A 16,351-nucleotide genomic window follows, 5' to 3' on the forward strand; every position below is an offset into this window, starting at 1 on the left:
CAAGAGTACTTTGTCATGGAACCCACGGCCCTTGTTGCACTGGGGGGTGGGGGGAAGCGAGCCCAAAATTTGGCATGCCCTCACCCCAGCCCTTGAACTGCCTTCCTGAAGCTGGTTAAGTGAGATGCTGGGCTTTGGGAAGGAGGCGCGAAGCTCAGTCAGGGTCCAAGAGCCCTTCTACCTTTTCCCCAAAGCTGGAAAACCACTAACTAGGCTTTGGGAAGAAGGACTCCATGACCCTGTCAGAGCCCTCACACCTTCTTCCCAAAGCCCAGGACCCCCCCTTACCAGGCTTTGGGAAGGCAGCATGAGGGCTGGGCTGGGGGCATCAAATGTTGCTGAGGAAATGCCCTGAGGGCCACAAGTGACCCTTGAGTCACACACTGGACTACGCTGATCTAACTTATAGGAACTAGAGCAGAGAATGACTGGGGCTGCTTCAATGAAACTGTAGAATCTGTGGATCTTCTGAACTATAGAATCATTAGATCATATAATTCTTTTTCAGTTTTTGACAAACAAACATTGAACAATATTTTTGGAGGTTGCAAGCAGTTACTCGGGGAGTTGCAACCAACATACCTTATTTTGTGTGAACATGCCCCTCTCAAAGGACTTGGTTTGAGCAGGAAGCCACTCAAATGATCATTATATTCCCTTGAATTATTGTTTCATCTGTTTTTTCATCCTTTTATATTCCTGTTTTATTGGTTTTAGGTTGCATTCTTGTGTAAATTATTTTGGCCACTTTAAACGTTGTATACTGATTAGAGGTTTTTGAAATATTAAGCTGTTTGTAAATGTTTTTAAACAAACAAAACTGCTCTTTATATTGTTCGGTACACAGGGCTGATGGAGTAATTCTTAGCTTTTTGAAGGGTCTACTTGCTTTAATGGTCATCCTGGGGAGAACTTAGAACACATCGCAAGCCTGTCTGCCCCTGTGAGGCTCAGCTCAATTGCTCCCTTGCTTGAGAAGGCTCACCATAACAACCTCAACAATCTACACTAAAAGCTAACACCAGTTTTATACTATTTTAATTGCCAGAATCCTCAGAACTGAAGTTTAGTAAGGCGGTAAGAATCCTCTCCAGTTCTCACTTTACAGCACATACTGTACTACAATTCCCAAGGTACAGCATGTACATTCTTAACAAAGAAAAACAATTCCCTATTCATATTTTCCTGCCTGCAGGTTCTGGCAAACTGAGATCTCATAGAAGGCAATTTTGTCTTATGAGCCATGACCACTACAATTTCTCTACGATACGGAGTTGCATGCTTTTATTCTACTAGCAGCACTGATCTTACCAGGGGTGCCTGAGGGCTTTCTCGCAGGTAAACCTCTCATTCGGATCCTTCTCCAGTAAGTGACAGATGAAATCCTTGGCTGTTTGGAAGGAATGAGGAGAGGCAGGGTTCAGCACAAAGGCAGGAAAGCAAAACAATGCACCACAGAGCTCATTGTTTCAGGGTTCACCACATGTTTCATGGTTCATTTGGTTTGTAACCAAATATATGGCCTGTGTTGGATGGAATGCTAATTTAGTTGACAAATTCCTTACACGTGTAAAATATTTTCTGTGAATGTCTGTGAAGCTCCCTTATACCCAGTGCTTTTTTTCTAAAAAAATGTTTAGGGGTACTCTCATTTTGACTCAAGAAAATCACCATTTTATAGTTCAAATCGGGAAAAATAAATACAGTAAATGGACAAAAGTAGAAAGATTCACAGAATGTTTAGGGGTATGCATCCCCCTGAGTTCTCTCAGAAAAATAGCACTGCTTATATCGATCAAACCACAGTACAATGCTTGTCAGAACCTTTCCAGGCCATTTCTGAGCCCTGTTTCCGGAGGTCCTTCTAACTGGAGATGGCAGGGGTTGAATGTGGGACATTTGACTTATGAAACACTGAACTATGGTCCTTCCACTAAATTACAGGTTATAGCAGCCAAAATGCATATATTCTTGGGGAACTATTCTATAGGCAGGCCTCCTGAGGAACTGCTGAACTCCATATCCTGGAATTGTGACCAGCTGTATCCTGACGAAATATTTTTATTAAAGTCTTCTTCCTAGCCTACTATTTTTGAATTTGATTAACATAGGAGTGTATTTGATCTGGTGTGCCAGATCAAAAACTGGCCACTTCTCCAATGTGGCATCATATACCAATGTCAGGTGGATTGGAGCCCGCCAGAAGACGACAGGCCTTGCATTTGGTACTGAATTTAAAAAGCATCAAGTGCATATCCCATTGCAAAGCAACAACTGGAAGCACAACCTAAACCATGTGCTCCCAATTGTTCCTCAGCAGTAGGTCTTGTTTTTGACGTTGTTTGGCTACAAGCCAAGCCCTGCTTCTTGACTCCAAGTGGGGCTTGCATTCAGCAACAAATTTAGATGGCATCAAATGCAAGCTCTGTTGCACAGGTGTTGTCCCAATAATTTGTTGGCGGCTATGACTTTATCTGTTCTGCACCTGTTGTCGCATGATGCCAAGTGAGTGACAAGTGGAGGGGGCTGTCCAAAAATGGCTGCACAGGCCAAGCTGGCTAGCCTGGAGAGCCTAAATTTGCCCATGAGCTAGATGTTCCCATCCCTGATCTAGAACAAGAGCCCTGAAAATGTTGAACTACAATTCTCATCCCCACCCCAACTATTGGCCATGTTGGCTGATAGGAGTTGGAATTTAACATCTGGAGGGCAGCAGGTCCATCCCAGAATATCATAGGCTGAACTCTTGGCCAGCTGAAGTCAATGAAGCTTTGAGACCGAAATGTCTCTGTAAAATTGCCCAGTATTTCATTAAATATCTCTATGTTTCCTGGCCACAGTAACACTGAAAACCCATTGGTAAACAGGTCAGAAATTGAAAAAGGATCATCTTATTTATCCAATAATATTTGGAATTATCAGTCTGAATTTAAGACAATAGATCAGTTTCACCTAATAAATGTAGCAGAACATTAGTAGCAGCTGATGCATTCCAAACTGTGTTAGATTTTAGAAATGGAGATTTACCCAGTTTACTAAGAGATAAGAACTCCAGGGTCTACAGGATTAGATATTATGAAATATACGAGTATCGATCATAAGCAGATTCCTAAGGGTGGAATGTACCTGATTCAGAGATATCATCCCAAAATGGAGACTCAAATTCATAGTATCCTTCTCTGATCTTCTCAAACAGTTTGGACTCTGTCTCTTCATAGAAAGGAGGGTATCCACACAGGCTAAAGGGGATTGGAGAAAGGAGAAAGGCCACCTGGATTAGATGCTGCTACTGTACACATGGCTGACCTTTAATTCAAGGAGGGATGGGTGATGAAGAAGAACAGAGGCCTGTGCTGGCGACACAAAAGCTTCATTTTGTGAACTGATTGTCAGGAGCCCTTACCTTACCCCTTTATAGCAGGTGTGTTTTCACTGGAGGGGGGGGGGCTCCAGAGAAGAGTCAGTCAGATTTTTATGAAAAAATATAAGCAATCATTGAAAAGATTAGAAGGGAAGATACATTGTCATGTGGTGCCACTGGGAGCTTTCCTTCCATTATGTATGGCAGGTATGCCTCCAGCCATGGAGGAAGAGCATAGCAATTATGGCTAGGGGTTTAGTCTTCTTTTTCTTTGGTTATGGAAGCGGTTGCCTGCTCTTTTTTGTCTGTGCTTTATTTATTTAGGGTGTGAGCATATTGCCTTTTTGGGGGGGGGGGGGAGGTGTTGTTGGGGAAGTTCTGAGCATTGCCCATTTTTCTTCTGTGAAATGTATATTTTGTGGTGCACATCACCATTTCTTTGGGCCCTCCTGGACCCAAAAGGTTGGGGATCCCTGGTTTACAGCATTTTAGCTTGTAAGCTTCTCAGCCAAGGTCAAGCACAGTCATGATGGAAGAGAGCAGAGGAAAAGTAAAGGCAGGACAGAAGAATTCCAGGCCAGGGCTTTTTCAGTGATGGCTCCGACCTGGTGGAATGCTCTGTCCCACGAGACTTCGGACCTGCAGGACTTGATCTCCTTCTGCAGGGCCTGTAAGACAGAGCTATTCCACCTGGCCTTCAGTTTGAATTAGTCTGATTCTCTATTCCCTTTTCCCTTTCCTCTTTTATGAAGAAACCCTTTCTGGGACCCCACATTTAAATTCTTCCCTGGTCTCCTTGCTTACCCTAGTAGGACCAACTTGGCCAGTTAGCCCTGATGATCATTTGATGTCTACTGACTGGGGTCCCCCCCCAAAAAAAAAAATGACCAATGAATTTTTAAATTTTATTATATTGATGCTGCATTTTATAGTCTTTTATGCTATTTTATGCTGTTTTAAAGTCGTATTTTAATCAATGTTTTATATATGCTGTTAGCAGCCCTGAGCCTGGTTTTTAAACCAGGAAGGGTGGGGTATAAATTTTAAAAAAGTTTTTTTATTTATTTCCTCAGTTTTTAAAGAGACCAATATCCAAAGATGATGGTGCCATTTTATTTTTTTATTGTTTTAAATTATAAAACTGCCTTGAATGCATTGAATGCACACAGTAAGAAAGAAAGCAGATTTTTAAAAACCCATAATAAGGATGGAAAACCTGTGTTTATAATGTTGGTTTGTAATGTTGGCTGTATATCTGTTTATGGTGAGTATTAGAGCACACTAGGCTACTGAACAGAGTATTTTAAAATGGGAAGTGGGTTGATTCTTCTTTTCATTCAGGTCATCAATAGATGCTTGCTTCTGCTTTTTTCTGTGTCTCTGTCAGCCAAGCATGCAGGCAAGAAAACATCTTGTGGGCTAAAAACTGTGGTGGACATTTGCAAACTTATTGGGGTCAAGACTATTGGGGAATGACACTTACAGGATGTAGGTAATGACTCCGATGGACCAGCAATCCACAGCTTTGCTATATGGCTTTTGTTCTAGTACCTCTGGAGCTGCAGAAAATGAAAAGGAAAGCCGGGTTAGCAATAAAATGAGCAATTTGAAAGCAAACATTCCTCTAATCAGCACAAAAATCCCTTTCAATGATGCAGAGTAGAATGGAAAAATCCAACACCTGAAGCAGGTGATGATGCAAGTTGGAAAGTCTGAGGAGGAAATTATAGTCCATCTGTAACACATCTTAAATTATGTGTAGAATATAGGGCAGCCTTGAATCCCCTGAAATTACATTTGGCTCAGGAGTGAGACAGTAACTTTAAGCAGTGTATCTCCAAGCTGCCTACGGAATAAGGCTGCAGTTCTATGCATGTTAAGTCTAAACAAAATTCCGCTGAAATCAATAATCCTCTTCATTCATGAACTAAACACGTGGAGCTGGGTTACCTATGCTCAGCATCTAGGCACTGGGTATGTCTGAAAGAGAGTCTTCAAGACTGTTACTATTTTGTGGGTGGGATTCACTGGTATACTGGCAAATTTAAGACTGTAATTGGAGCTCCTGTGCAGTTCCATTTCTTTCTTTCTTTCTTTCTTTCTTTCTTTCTTTCTTTCTTTCTTTCTTTCTTTCTTTCTTTCTTTCCTCTTTCTTTTCTCTTTTCATTTCTTTTATTTTAAATTGACTTTTTACAGTAAGAAAAGCAACAGGATAATGTAGTGGAAAGTATGGAATGAAATTCCATTGATGCAACATTAAATAACCTCTCTACCAGCAAACCAGAATTAATGTCCAATAAGCAGCTGATGTTGTAGAACCGCCCACAAACAGATCAGGATGAATGTTCAATAAACAGAACGTTCAATTTCGAAGAGACTCTAGTATATAAAACTGTAGAAAAGAAGACTCAATGTGACTGATCTTCCAAAGGGTTCCCAGTCACACAGAGAATGCCATCAAGGCTTCAGACATGCTGTTATATGTATGGGGCTGTGGGGGCCAGACACATGGGACCACTCCATGCATTCAGATAACATACACACAGGAGCAATGGGTTGGAGATTAAGATGTTGCCTATGCATCAATACATTCTAATTTCAAGATCCAGTCACCAACCTGCAAGTTGAGATAGCAATTTTCATTTTAAATAACTGCCACACACAAAGGAGAAGGAAATAATATAAAAGTGGTTAGGCATTCAATATCATATTTATGTTCACCACACTTAAATAGATAAATCTGCTGGCAGGAAGTGAATATACTATTGTCATGCATGATGACTTCAGTGATAGAGAGCAAACATACTTGCTTACCGACATATCCTGGAGTCCCACACGCTGTCGACATGATGCCATTCTGCTCCATTTTAGACAAACCAAAGTCTGTGATCATGATTTTGGAGTCCTCCTCGGGAGTTAGGTAGAGCAGATTTTCAGGCTAGGGATAAAGGTTGAGAGTATAAAGCAAAGTAAGATGTCTAAAGAAAGGGTTTCTTCCGTGGTTGCTCCCAAGTTCTGGAACTCCCTGTTAATGGAAACCTGTCTAGTCTCTGTTTATCTTCTGCAGGCAAAGACATTATTATTCAAAAAGACGTTTAGCCTTGTTAGATGACAGTATGGCAAATGACTGTAAATATGCAATTTGGGGCTTGGGACTGTTATTTTATTTTAAAAAACCACCCTACCTGCTTTTGTGTTTTAATTTGTTAGCTGCCTTGAGCATCATTTGGTGATGATGAAGCAAAAATACTGTAGTAAGGATTATATATGAATGACACTGCTAGTCAATGTAGACAAAAAGTATCTCAAGGAATTTACCTTCAGATCTCGGTGGACTATTCCATTCTCATGAAGATAATGCACAGCTCCCAGGACTTGCTGAATTACAATGCTTGCATCCTTTTCAGTGTAAACACCTCGTTCTAAAATACGGTCAAATAATTCTCCTCCAGACACACTGTGGAGGAAGATAATTAGACGAATCATAAAACTGCTCTTACTGAACTGCATGAATATGTCTGATCACATATTCAGGCTGTTCCGTTCAAATTCTACTTTCAAGTTCAGCACACCGTGCCACTGAATAGCTTGGAAGCAAAATCAGTGGGGTAGCAAAGGAGTTTTGGACCTGACTGGCACTTCTTCAGGAAAATTCAGAGAAGCAAGATTCAACATTTAGATGTGCTGCATAAGAAAAGGAGAAGCAACATATCTAAATGGTGAACATCTGGTCACATCCACACTGTATTTTTAAAGCACATCTCCACAAAGAACAGACTGTAATGGTGCTGGGAATTGTAAACTACAGTTCCCATGATTCTTTGGGGGGGGACATGCCTAAAATGTTTTGAGTCACGAAATATCTACTGGGAGGGGTGGCTAACACCCCAGAGGACAGGATCACACTTCAAAATGACCTTGACAGATTAGAGAACTGGGCCAAAACAAACAAGATGAACTTTAACAGGGAGAAATGTAAAGTATTGCACTTGGGCAAAAAAAATGAGAGGCACAAATACAAGATGGGTGACACCTGGCTTGAGAGCAGTACATGTGAAAAGGATCTAGGAGTCTTGGTTGACCACAAACTTGACATGAGCCAACAGTGTGACGCAGCAGCTAAAAAAGCCAATGCAATTCTGGGCTGCATCAATAGGAGTATAGCATCTAGATCAAGGGAAGTAATAGTGCCACTGTATTCTGCTCTGGTCAGACCTCACCTGGAGTACTGTGTCCAGTTCTGGGCACCACAGTTCAAGAAGGACACTGACAAACTGGAACGTGTCCAGAGGAGGGCAACCAAAATGGTCAAAGGCCTGGAAACGATGCCTTATGAGGAACGGCTAAGGGAGCTGGGCATGTTTAGCCTGGAGAAGAGGAGGTTAAGGGGTGATATGATAGCCATGTTCAAATATATAAAAGGATGTCACATAGAGGAGGGAGAAAGGTTGTTTTCTGCTGCTCCAGAGAAGCGGACACGGAGCAATGGATCCAAACTACAAGAAAGAAGATTCCACCTAAACATTAGGAAGAACTTCCTGACAGTAAGAGCTGTTCGACAGTGGAATTTGCTGCCAAGGAGTGTGGTGGAGTCTCCTACTTTGGAGGTCTTTAAGCAGAGGCTTGACAACCATATGTCAGGAGTGCTCTGATGGTGTTTCCTGCTTGGCAGGGGGTTGGACTCGATGGCCCTTGTGGTCTCTTCCAACTCTAGGATTCTATGATTCTATGATTCTATGATTCTATTTCTACTATGCAATTGCTTCCGCTTCCTTCTCAGAGTTCCCATTTTTGTTGCATTTTTCACTGATCAGCCTATGATGAAGAAACTTGAAAATGCAGCTAGATAATGGAAGTTCTGCCTCCCATTTCCTGGGTCTTGATAGGGTTTGTAAATAAAACCCCAGTCAGTAGTAATCAAAACTGGATGTACTAACATACTGAACCTAGACCATGCATTTTTCTGCCATATTTTCTTTGAAGAACAAGGATCAGTTTTCATTTAATCCTTTCAGTGCTTGAAATCCCCCGTCCCCAACCCTTTCCTCTGCAGTTTTGTTGGAAGCTGCACAGACTGGCTGGTGTAACCCAGTCATACAGGCAGATTATAAGAAAATAGTAACAACAACAACCAACTTTGCTCACAAATCTTTTTCAAGTCTTCTGTGAAGCAATCTGATTTACTAGTACTTAATTGTCACAAAGTACCTTCATTAGAAGAATCAACCTTTAATCCAGCAAGACTTTCGGAATCTGATTGCTGACACACTAACCTATTTTCTTTTTTTAATGGTCACATTATGAAATTAAATCAGATATCTCTCTTTTAATCCCTCAGGGTTGCATCCAAGCAAATCACTCCATTCGCACAAAGACTTCTGCTTGCACAACAAAAGTTGCCTCTCCCTCTACTCTCCCCCTGCCCCACAAAATCTATTCCAGAACAAATTTGGGGGAACTGCAGGGGAAGGAGTGGGAGGGAAAAATTCCATTGTGCAAATGGAAGTACTTTTCTTAATCGGATGACTTCGTTGGCTACAATCTTTAGTTGCCTTTTTAAAAAAATGGGGGTGAGGTAGACTCTGAAGATTTTCTTTAGAATTCAACTGCCCACTATGGATGGGTCACTTGTATTGAAGAAGACACTCCCCACAGCCCATTGACCAAAACACTTCAAGTGGAATAAATGTGAAAAGTGCCCTGCACATGGATATTAATGTCACTGGGATCAATCTCTTTAAAGCTGAATAGTTTTTAAAAAGTGCTCTTCTCCCTTCTGTTCCAGATCCCTCCCTCAATCCCACCTACAATTTTCCTTTTCCTGCTCTGAATATCTCCTTATCAAGCTGTTATTAATGGAGGGGGAAGAAGTGGACTCATGGGTGGGTTTATGAAAATGAGGCTCACAATTGTACCAATTGTACTGCAATTCTGAGATATTGTATGGATTTCATGGCAAAGATGTGTATGATAGACCTCATTCATGTTGTCACTTCATAGCCAGAAGCTACTGAAGCAGTGTGCAATAAGAGAAAATACAAGACTCAAAATAGAAAAACCGTAAAACCATTTCTACAGCTGCCCAACTAATATTCCATAAATTGACTGTCAGACTTCAGAGAAAGCCTTAAACAAAATGTGGTAAGATGCAGCTCTTACAGCACAACAACTCACTGACATTTCTCTACTTACAGCTGCATGACCAGATAATAGTGGGTCGTACTCTCATAAATGTCCTCCAGAGTCACTATGTTGTCATGCTTTATTCTGCAACCAAAGATAGAAATGTTTCACAACATAGCAAGTGTCAGAAAATGTCAAACTAAAAGCAATTCCTCTCTTGTGCAACATTTATTACTTTCAGAATGAAGCACCATTACTTCGAGGTACTTATTTTGATCTACACAGGAAAGTGGGAAGCATCCTTTTTTCCCTAAGCACTGTGAGTCTCTTCTGTTCAAGGAACAACAACAAAAAAATTGTTTGAAATTCTAAGAGCAAGAGAAATTTTCTTCCCAGCTATAACCAAAACCCCCCGCAGTACGTTTGTAAGGAGAAGAGTTTATCTGTTTAGAAACCACACTGTTTCTGAAGCCTGTTTTGCTATGTACACTCAGTCTTTGGGAAGCATACCCCCATTCTTATTTATTACCTAATTTATATACTGCTTCTTAGGGCAGAATTGCCCTTTCAAGTATACAATACAATAATCACCATCACAAAAAATAATGGGTTGCATCAAATGATTGCATAACTGGCCTTCACTACCCTCTCCTGTGCCCCATAACCCTTCCACATGCCCTCAGAATCGACTTTGGAAGGTTGGAGGAACCACCAGAATAAAGGAGGAATGCTGAGGAAGGAGAGGATGGAGAAATTCCACTTGCAAACACTAGATTCCACCCAATAAAAATAATCATTCAAATAAAAGCCTCCTTGCACTTATCTCATTAATGATGCAACTAAAGGTTGAATTCCCCAGAAACAGCTCTTATATTTCCCTCCCTTCCTCTCTAAGTTTTACCACACCTTCTTAATAGTGTAAATATTTATTTGAGGGATCAGAATGAAGGTTGAGATAACCCACCTTTTTGTTGCAATTATTGGATGAACAATTGGAATGAGTGGCATGAAAGAAATAACTATCTCCCATTGATTGACTATGCTATATAATAATTCAAGGAACACTGCCTCTGAACATAGAGGTTTTTATTTAGCTATCATGGTCCATCACCCTCATTTGCAAAAGACCATCAGGAAGTCTATTCTGCATAATGCTAAAACCAGGTCTTTAGTGTGGTGGCGCATGCTCTTTGGAACATATCTGGTGCTGTCTTTCTTGCCTTATAGCTGGATGTTGTAAATTTTTCTCTTTCAAAAAGCCTTCAAAGTGGATCCTACCCTCTACCCCAGTTGATATCTGCATGCATGCAAAATTACTTTCTTATACCCTGCCTGTAGGGCTGGGCTTTCATAAATGATATTGTTTTGTATGTGGTTTGAATTGTATTGCAAAATCACTCTGAGATGTTAAATTATTCCATTTATGAATCACAGCAAGTCTATGGTGTTTCTAAGCTTTGAAAAGCCATGCCACTAAGCTAACATGTGCCATCTAAAGGCTGATTTAAATTTTAGCTGTTATATTCTGTTGGTTCCTGGATTGCAACATGGCAAGAACAAATCAGAAAACATATCTAAAGCATTTCTTTCTTTAGTGCATTAAATCAAATATGAAACTTTGCTGTTTCAGCTATGACTTCTTCTGTCCCTCACGGGACATGTTTTTTGTTGATGCCCTTTAGTGCTTCATATATACATATCTAGTAGCCTTTTTGCGAGGCTCTGGAAACAGCACCTGGCTTTGTTTTGGTGTCCCAACTATACTTACTTCTTCAGCACAGCTATTTCATTATCTAGGCTGCTGTCCCGGATAACAGGTGACTTTTTAATGCATTTCAAGGCATAAAGCTTGCCAGTCGTTCGGTGCTTCACCAGGAAAACTTCTGAAAAAGCACCTCTGTGAGGAAAGCAAAGATTGAAAGGTAGGCAAATCGATTTCAGAGGCATGGTTTAACTTCTATCACAGAACACATGCAGAAAACACTTTCACATCAATAGCCAGCAAGGAAAATGGTAATAAATCAACACTCCTTTCATATGCAGATGGCATTAGTAATTAGACCTGGGGGGTTGGCTGCAAACTCAAGTATATTAATTGCATAAATACACAGTGGGATTTGAAGTTCTCCATCGAGTGATTGCATAGGAAATGTAGAGAAAACAGCAGTGTAGAGTGATGGTATTTATGAGGGCTGAAATACAACAGCTGCAAAGATTAAACAAAAAACTTCTTGATAATGTATCATTGCAATGTATAAACCTAGAATGAAGACTCGGATTGATATGTTTGAAGATGGCATCAACATGGCAGCTTTCAATGAGGGGGAAGGAGGGGTTGGAGGCATATCTAGAATCACAGAATTGTAGAATTGGAAGGGGCGGTGAGAGTCATCTGGTCCAACTCCCTGCAATGAAGGAATCTTTTGCCCAGCGTGGGGCTCAAACCCACCACCCTGAGATTAAGAGTCTTATGCTCTACTGACTGAACTACAAGGCAAATCTAATACACATCCAACCGCTGGTGTCTTGGCCCTTTGATTTCCCTTGCTATTTTCTACTCCATTGATTCAGAAAGTGACTATAGGACTAGAATGGGATGGGTTGATTCCAGCGCATCACACTTTTGGTCAGGCATTTCAGTACAGCACACATCCATTGTTGTAGGTAAAGGCTTGGGAAATGGTAGGAACTGTTTTTCTCTGGACATCCTTGCATTCGTGGTCAGGCTGTGCTGAGGGAATAATGATAGAATCTGCATGCTCATTGGCAGAAGGGTTCCCCAAATTCAAGGGTTCCCCAAATTCAAGGGCAGCTTTACTACACAGAGGCTGGGATGGCATAATTCAAGAGATGCCCTCTCTCTCTTGCCTCCTGCCCCCTGCAACACTAGAAGCATCACACCCATCTAGTCTCTCTTCCACGTCTTCTGACATGGCCAGCTCTGCAAAGAAGCTCAGAATAAAATACCCTATGCTCTTTGGATGAAGGGCAACATCTACACTTAATGAATAAACGCAGGAAAATCAACAATCATAAATATGTCAGGAGAGGCCACAGATTTGCATAAAATCAGCTCATGTCAGATGCAAGAGTTGGCGCCCCGGGACAGAGCCCAGGTTGAAAACTCCTTGTCATGGCTGGAGTAGCTGTAGGATGATGCAGTTTGCATTTCTGCTTGTGTTATTTTATATCGTGTATGCCAGGCTGCTCACCTATATGGATCATGCACCAGCAGGTTCATCAAAATCCTGCAGTCAAACAATGGGTGGGAAATGACCAGTTATTTCAGCCAAAGCAGAAACTTTCTTTTTTGGCCTCTGACCTTAGTTGTCCAGTTCTTGATCAGCCTACTAGCTAGGCTTAATTAAGACCTGATAAATGAACACCCACTGCAGCTCTCAGGTCTATGGCAGGAAGTGTATTTTTAACTTTTTTAAAGCTTGCAATCTTATTAAAGGCTTTTTTGCAGGCAGCTAAATACATGGGCAGCCGAGATAGTGCTGTCTATTTTACAGGTCAGTCGTGATAATTATCACCACCTGAGCAGCCCTTGCAGCTAGTAATGGCTACTCTACTGACATCTCCACAGGAGCTTCACACTTCTGAACAAAGATTCTCCCAGAGCTGTCCTTCAGCCATGAGGAAATGCATTCCACAATCCACATGGTGCATTTATTGGGAAGGGATCCCTAATGTTCTCTGGGAGACAAAGTCAGCGTTTTCTCCAAAGCATTTTTAATGTTGCACCGCTGGCTAACTTTTTGCAATGTTTGTGGTTTCTCTTCCCCCATTCACAGACCTTAGTGTCATTTTCAAAGAGAAACATAATTCAAAGCCATCTGGATAAAAAATGTCATATTCTTTATCCTTCAGCTTCATTTTCCATTCAGTACGCCCACCTGCCTATTTACCTCATCTTGATGCTGCAACGATGCAAAAGTAAACTGAAGTTTAAATAAGCTAGAGACTTTAAGACTGGAAGAAATTTAAAGACTACTTGTAGAAGTACTGTAAAATTAAGGAATGTTAAAATGATGTCAGATGGAAAATAAGTGGTATTGGTAAAAAGATTATCAAGAATGTGTAAATATGGATTGACAATGGTTATAAACACATGGTTATAATAGGTTAAGATACTGAGTAAAGATAAATGACAGAGGGTAAGGATTTGCTGAATTAAATATCTGAACTGGAATACAAAAAGGGAGGTGTGAGGAGGTCAGGAAACTAGTAAAGTATAAGATATGAAATTATTGATCTTTTTTCCTTTTTTTCTTTTTGTTAACTGTTTTCTATTTTGTATTTTTCATGTGTTCTGTTTTTGTACTTTTGTAGTTTTTTCCCCCTTTTTTAAGGTTATTCTTTGTTCTTATTTGTTAAGTCTAAACTTTGAAACTTTTTAATGTTTGTAAAATCTCAATAAATATTATTAAAAAAAATAAATAAGCTAGAGACTTTAAAAACAACAACCCTGAACACTTTTTGGTATGTTTGCAGTACCTTCTTTGTAGTCCCTCTGTCTCTTCCTGCAAGCAAATACACACACTTTCTCATACATACACACTTAACATTGCTTTTTCGACCAAACAGATCCTATATATAGGCCCTTTTCTGAGACATCTTGAACTCCTCAGGTACTAAACTTTTTTATTCTGCTCTTTGGCCAAAAGGGCCCTGGAGGAGATACATAAGAACAATAAGAATAGTATCATTAACCAGGTTATGTAAAAAGGTAGTTATAGGGACAGTCTCCTTCTTAGTGTTCTTCCACTAACAGTGGAATCTGTGAGTCTTAGCCAGTGAAGGAGCAGCAGTTAAAGATGATATATGCCTTGTTGTCTTCTTCATCTTGTAAGCATCCCATGACACAACAGTAACTCAACCACTGGTGGAGAGAGGCTAATTTCTTTGTTTTCTAGGCTTACATGACATCACAGCAGTTCAGCCAATGGCTTGGGAGGTCTTAGAATGTGCAGCCTATTCTTACTTCCTTTTTAGTGATCACACTGGTTAGTGATGGTGGTGTGCAGGGACACCGCAAAGCACAGCAGATTCTTATCCACTCTCTTTTGCTCCTCAACAAGAGCTCTCTTTAAGCCATCTCCATGGATATGATCTTCAGAGAAACCCTGTAGTTTCTTTCAGCAGTGCTTAATCTGCTGGGCTTGTGGGTTGTAGTCAGATGGGCTGATAGAGACAGAGGGTCTATGTGGGAAATATCTGCATGGGGCAACTTGCATTTGGTATTCCTTGCAGGTATTTCTGTTGCCAATTCGGCTGTCCCAGAAATACCAGTGGATGGCTGAAACTGTGACTAGCACTGGCATATGGATGTTGTGCATCACAACAACAACAACAACAACAACAACAAAAGGTATAGAGAAAGAAGATAGGATGTATACTCATTATTGATTCACTTCTTTGGCTAAACTGTTCTTCATGGATATCAGGATGGAACACATGCCAGTTCCTAGATGATACTTGCCCTCAACAACCCATAATTTGCACAGCACAGCTGAACCTTCCTCAAACGTAAACAGTACTTTGGGGGTGGGGGTGGCATAATGTCTGCTACCAATACTACTGTTAAGAATTGTGCAGAATAAGCCATATTCATTCCTGTTTCCTTTGGGTATTTGAAGGCAAGGCCAGACAATATGATATCCCCGCAATTAGCAATTGCACCAAGTCATAAGCATGCTACCCCATGCAATCTAAATCAAGACTGTAGAGGCCTTTAACCTTTTGCCACCTTCTAGGGGTTGCACCCAATACTCAAAGTAGAACCATTGAAATTAAAGAACACAATGAACTTGGGACCCATTGGTCATAATGGGTTTACTCTGAGTAAAACTTCGTTGGATACAACCCTGCGATCCCAATTGGCCACCTTGTGCCTCATATTTGCATTGGAACGAAAGTTCATAGTCACACCAAGGGAAGTTTTCTCCCAATGCAAATAGTAGATATGGGGGCTCTGATCTAGATCAGGACTGCATCTGTGGCAAAGGCCCCCTAACAGCCCCATAGGCCAGATGACTGATCCACCACACCCACTACCAACTTTTTTTAATGCTATGTATTTAATGGCTAATTCTGAGAACATTGTCTAATCCATGCTGATCCTCAGCATGGCCTGCGCTCAGCTCACCATGTCTGGTTTCTTTTCCTTTTTTTATGAGGTCTGGAAAATTAATGTGCTGCTTTTTTAAAGAGAACAGAAGCCTATTAACTTAGGATCACAAATGAAGAACCAGCAAGTTCCACGGTTTCACAGCGCACCTACACACATGTGGCGTGTGAACAGCTCGGAATGGTGGCGTTTTGATGAGATTCTGGGTGCTCTTGTCTCCATCTTGCACTTTATTTTATTCTCTTACCTGCCCTTTTCAGTAACGCTTCCCCACCGAAACGCCCACTGCATCGGGGAAGGAGTCAGAATTTCTAGCAGCATCTTTCCTCGTAACTGAAGACAGTAGGAAATCAGCAGCCCACAGCTCAGATGCTCCGGCATCTGTTCTATCTTTCATTTCTAAACAGTTTAAGATAATTACAGCCCCACATTTAGACTACTTGAATCAACAAGCTGGCGCAGAGGAAACAAAAGCTTTCTCTCGCCTTCCTTCTGTATTGCACTGCAGGGTACTGGCTCTGGATAACTGATCTCATCCCTGGGGTGACTAACCATCGATGCATCACCAGCTTAGAACATGTGTTCATGAAAGCATAAGTGAAAAAGGCAGGCTATACACCCAATATATTTTAAAAGCATTTAAAGGAACAGACCTCTGTATATTCTTGTAAAACCAAAGCTCCAGTTCCATCACTATTCAAAGTCAGGTAAATTTATCAGTTTCAAATCCTTGA

General features: G+C 40.9%; 1 protein-coding gene across 3 annotated transcripts in view; it reads right to left on the reverse strand.

Moving 5' to 3' along the window:
• The window catches only part of CAMK1G (calcium/calmodulin dependent protein kinase IG), a 37,536-nt gene that overhangs the window by 6,495 nt on the left and 14,690 nt on the right, over window positions 1-16,351 (reverse strand). For 2 of the 3 annotated variants that reach the window (XM_081194583.1, XM_081194581.1), the window contains exons 3-9: window positions 11,253-11,381; window positions 9,554-9,628; window positions 6,680-6,818; window positions 6,176-6,299; window positions 4,845-4,920; window positions 3,127-3,239; window positions 1,312-1,390 (exon numbers count right to left, since the gene is read on the reverse strand). In XM_081194583.1, the coding sequence (XP_081050709.1) occupies window positions 1,312-1,390; window positions 3,127-3,239; window positions 4,845-4,920; window positions 6,176-6,299; window positions 6,680-6,818; window positions 9,554-9,628; window positions 11,253-11,381 (735 nt within the window). Of the gene's footprint in view, window positions 1-1,311; window positions 1,391-3,126; window positions 3,240-4,844; window positions 4,921-6,175; window positions 6,300-6,679; window positions 6,819-9,553; window positions 9,629-11,252; window positions 11,382-15,864; window positions 16,017-16,351 lie in introns of all 3 variants that reach the window. The other variant, XM_081194582.1, reaches the window with a different exon arrangement.

This window comes from Podarcis bocagei (assembly GCF_964188305.1).
Source record: "Podarcis bocagei genome assembly, chromosome: 5".
In the NCBI taxonomy this organism is placed as follows: Eukaryota; Metazoa; Chordata; class Lepidosauria; order Squamata; family Lacertidae; genus Podarcis; species Podarcis bocagei.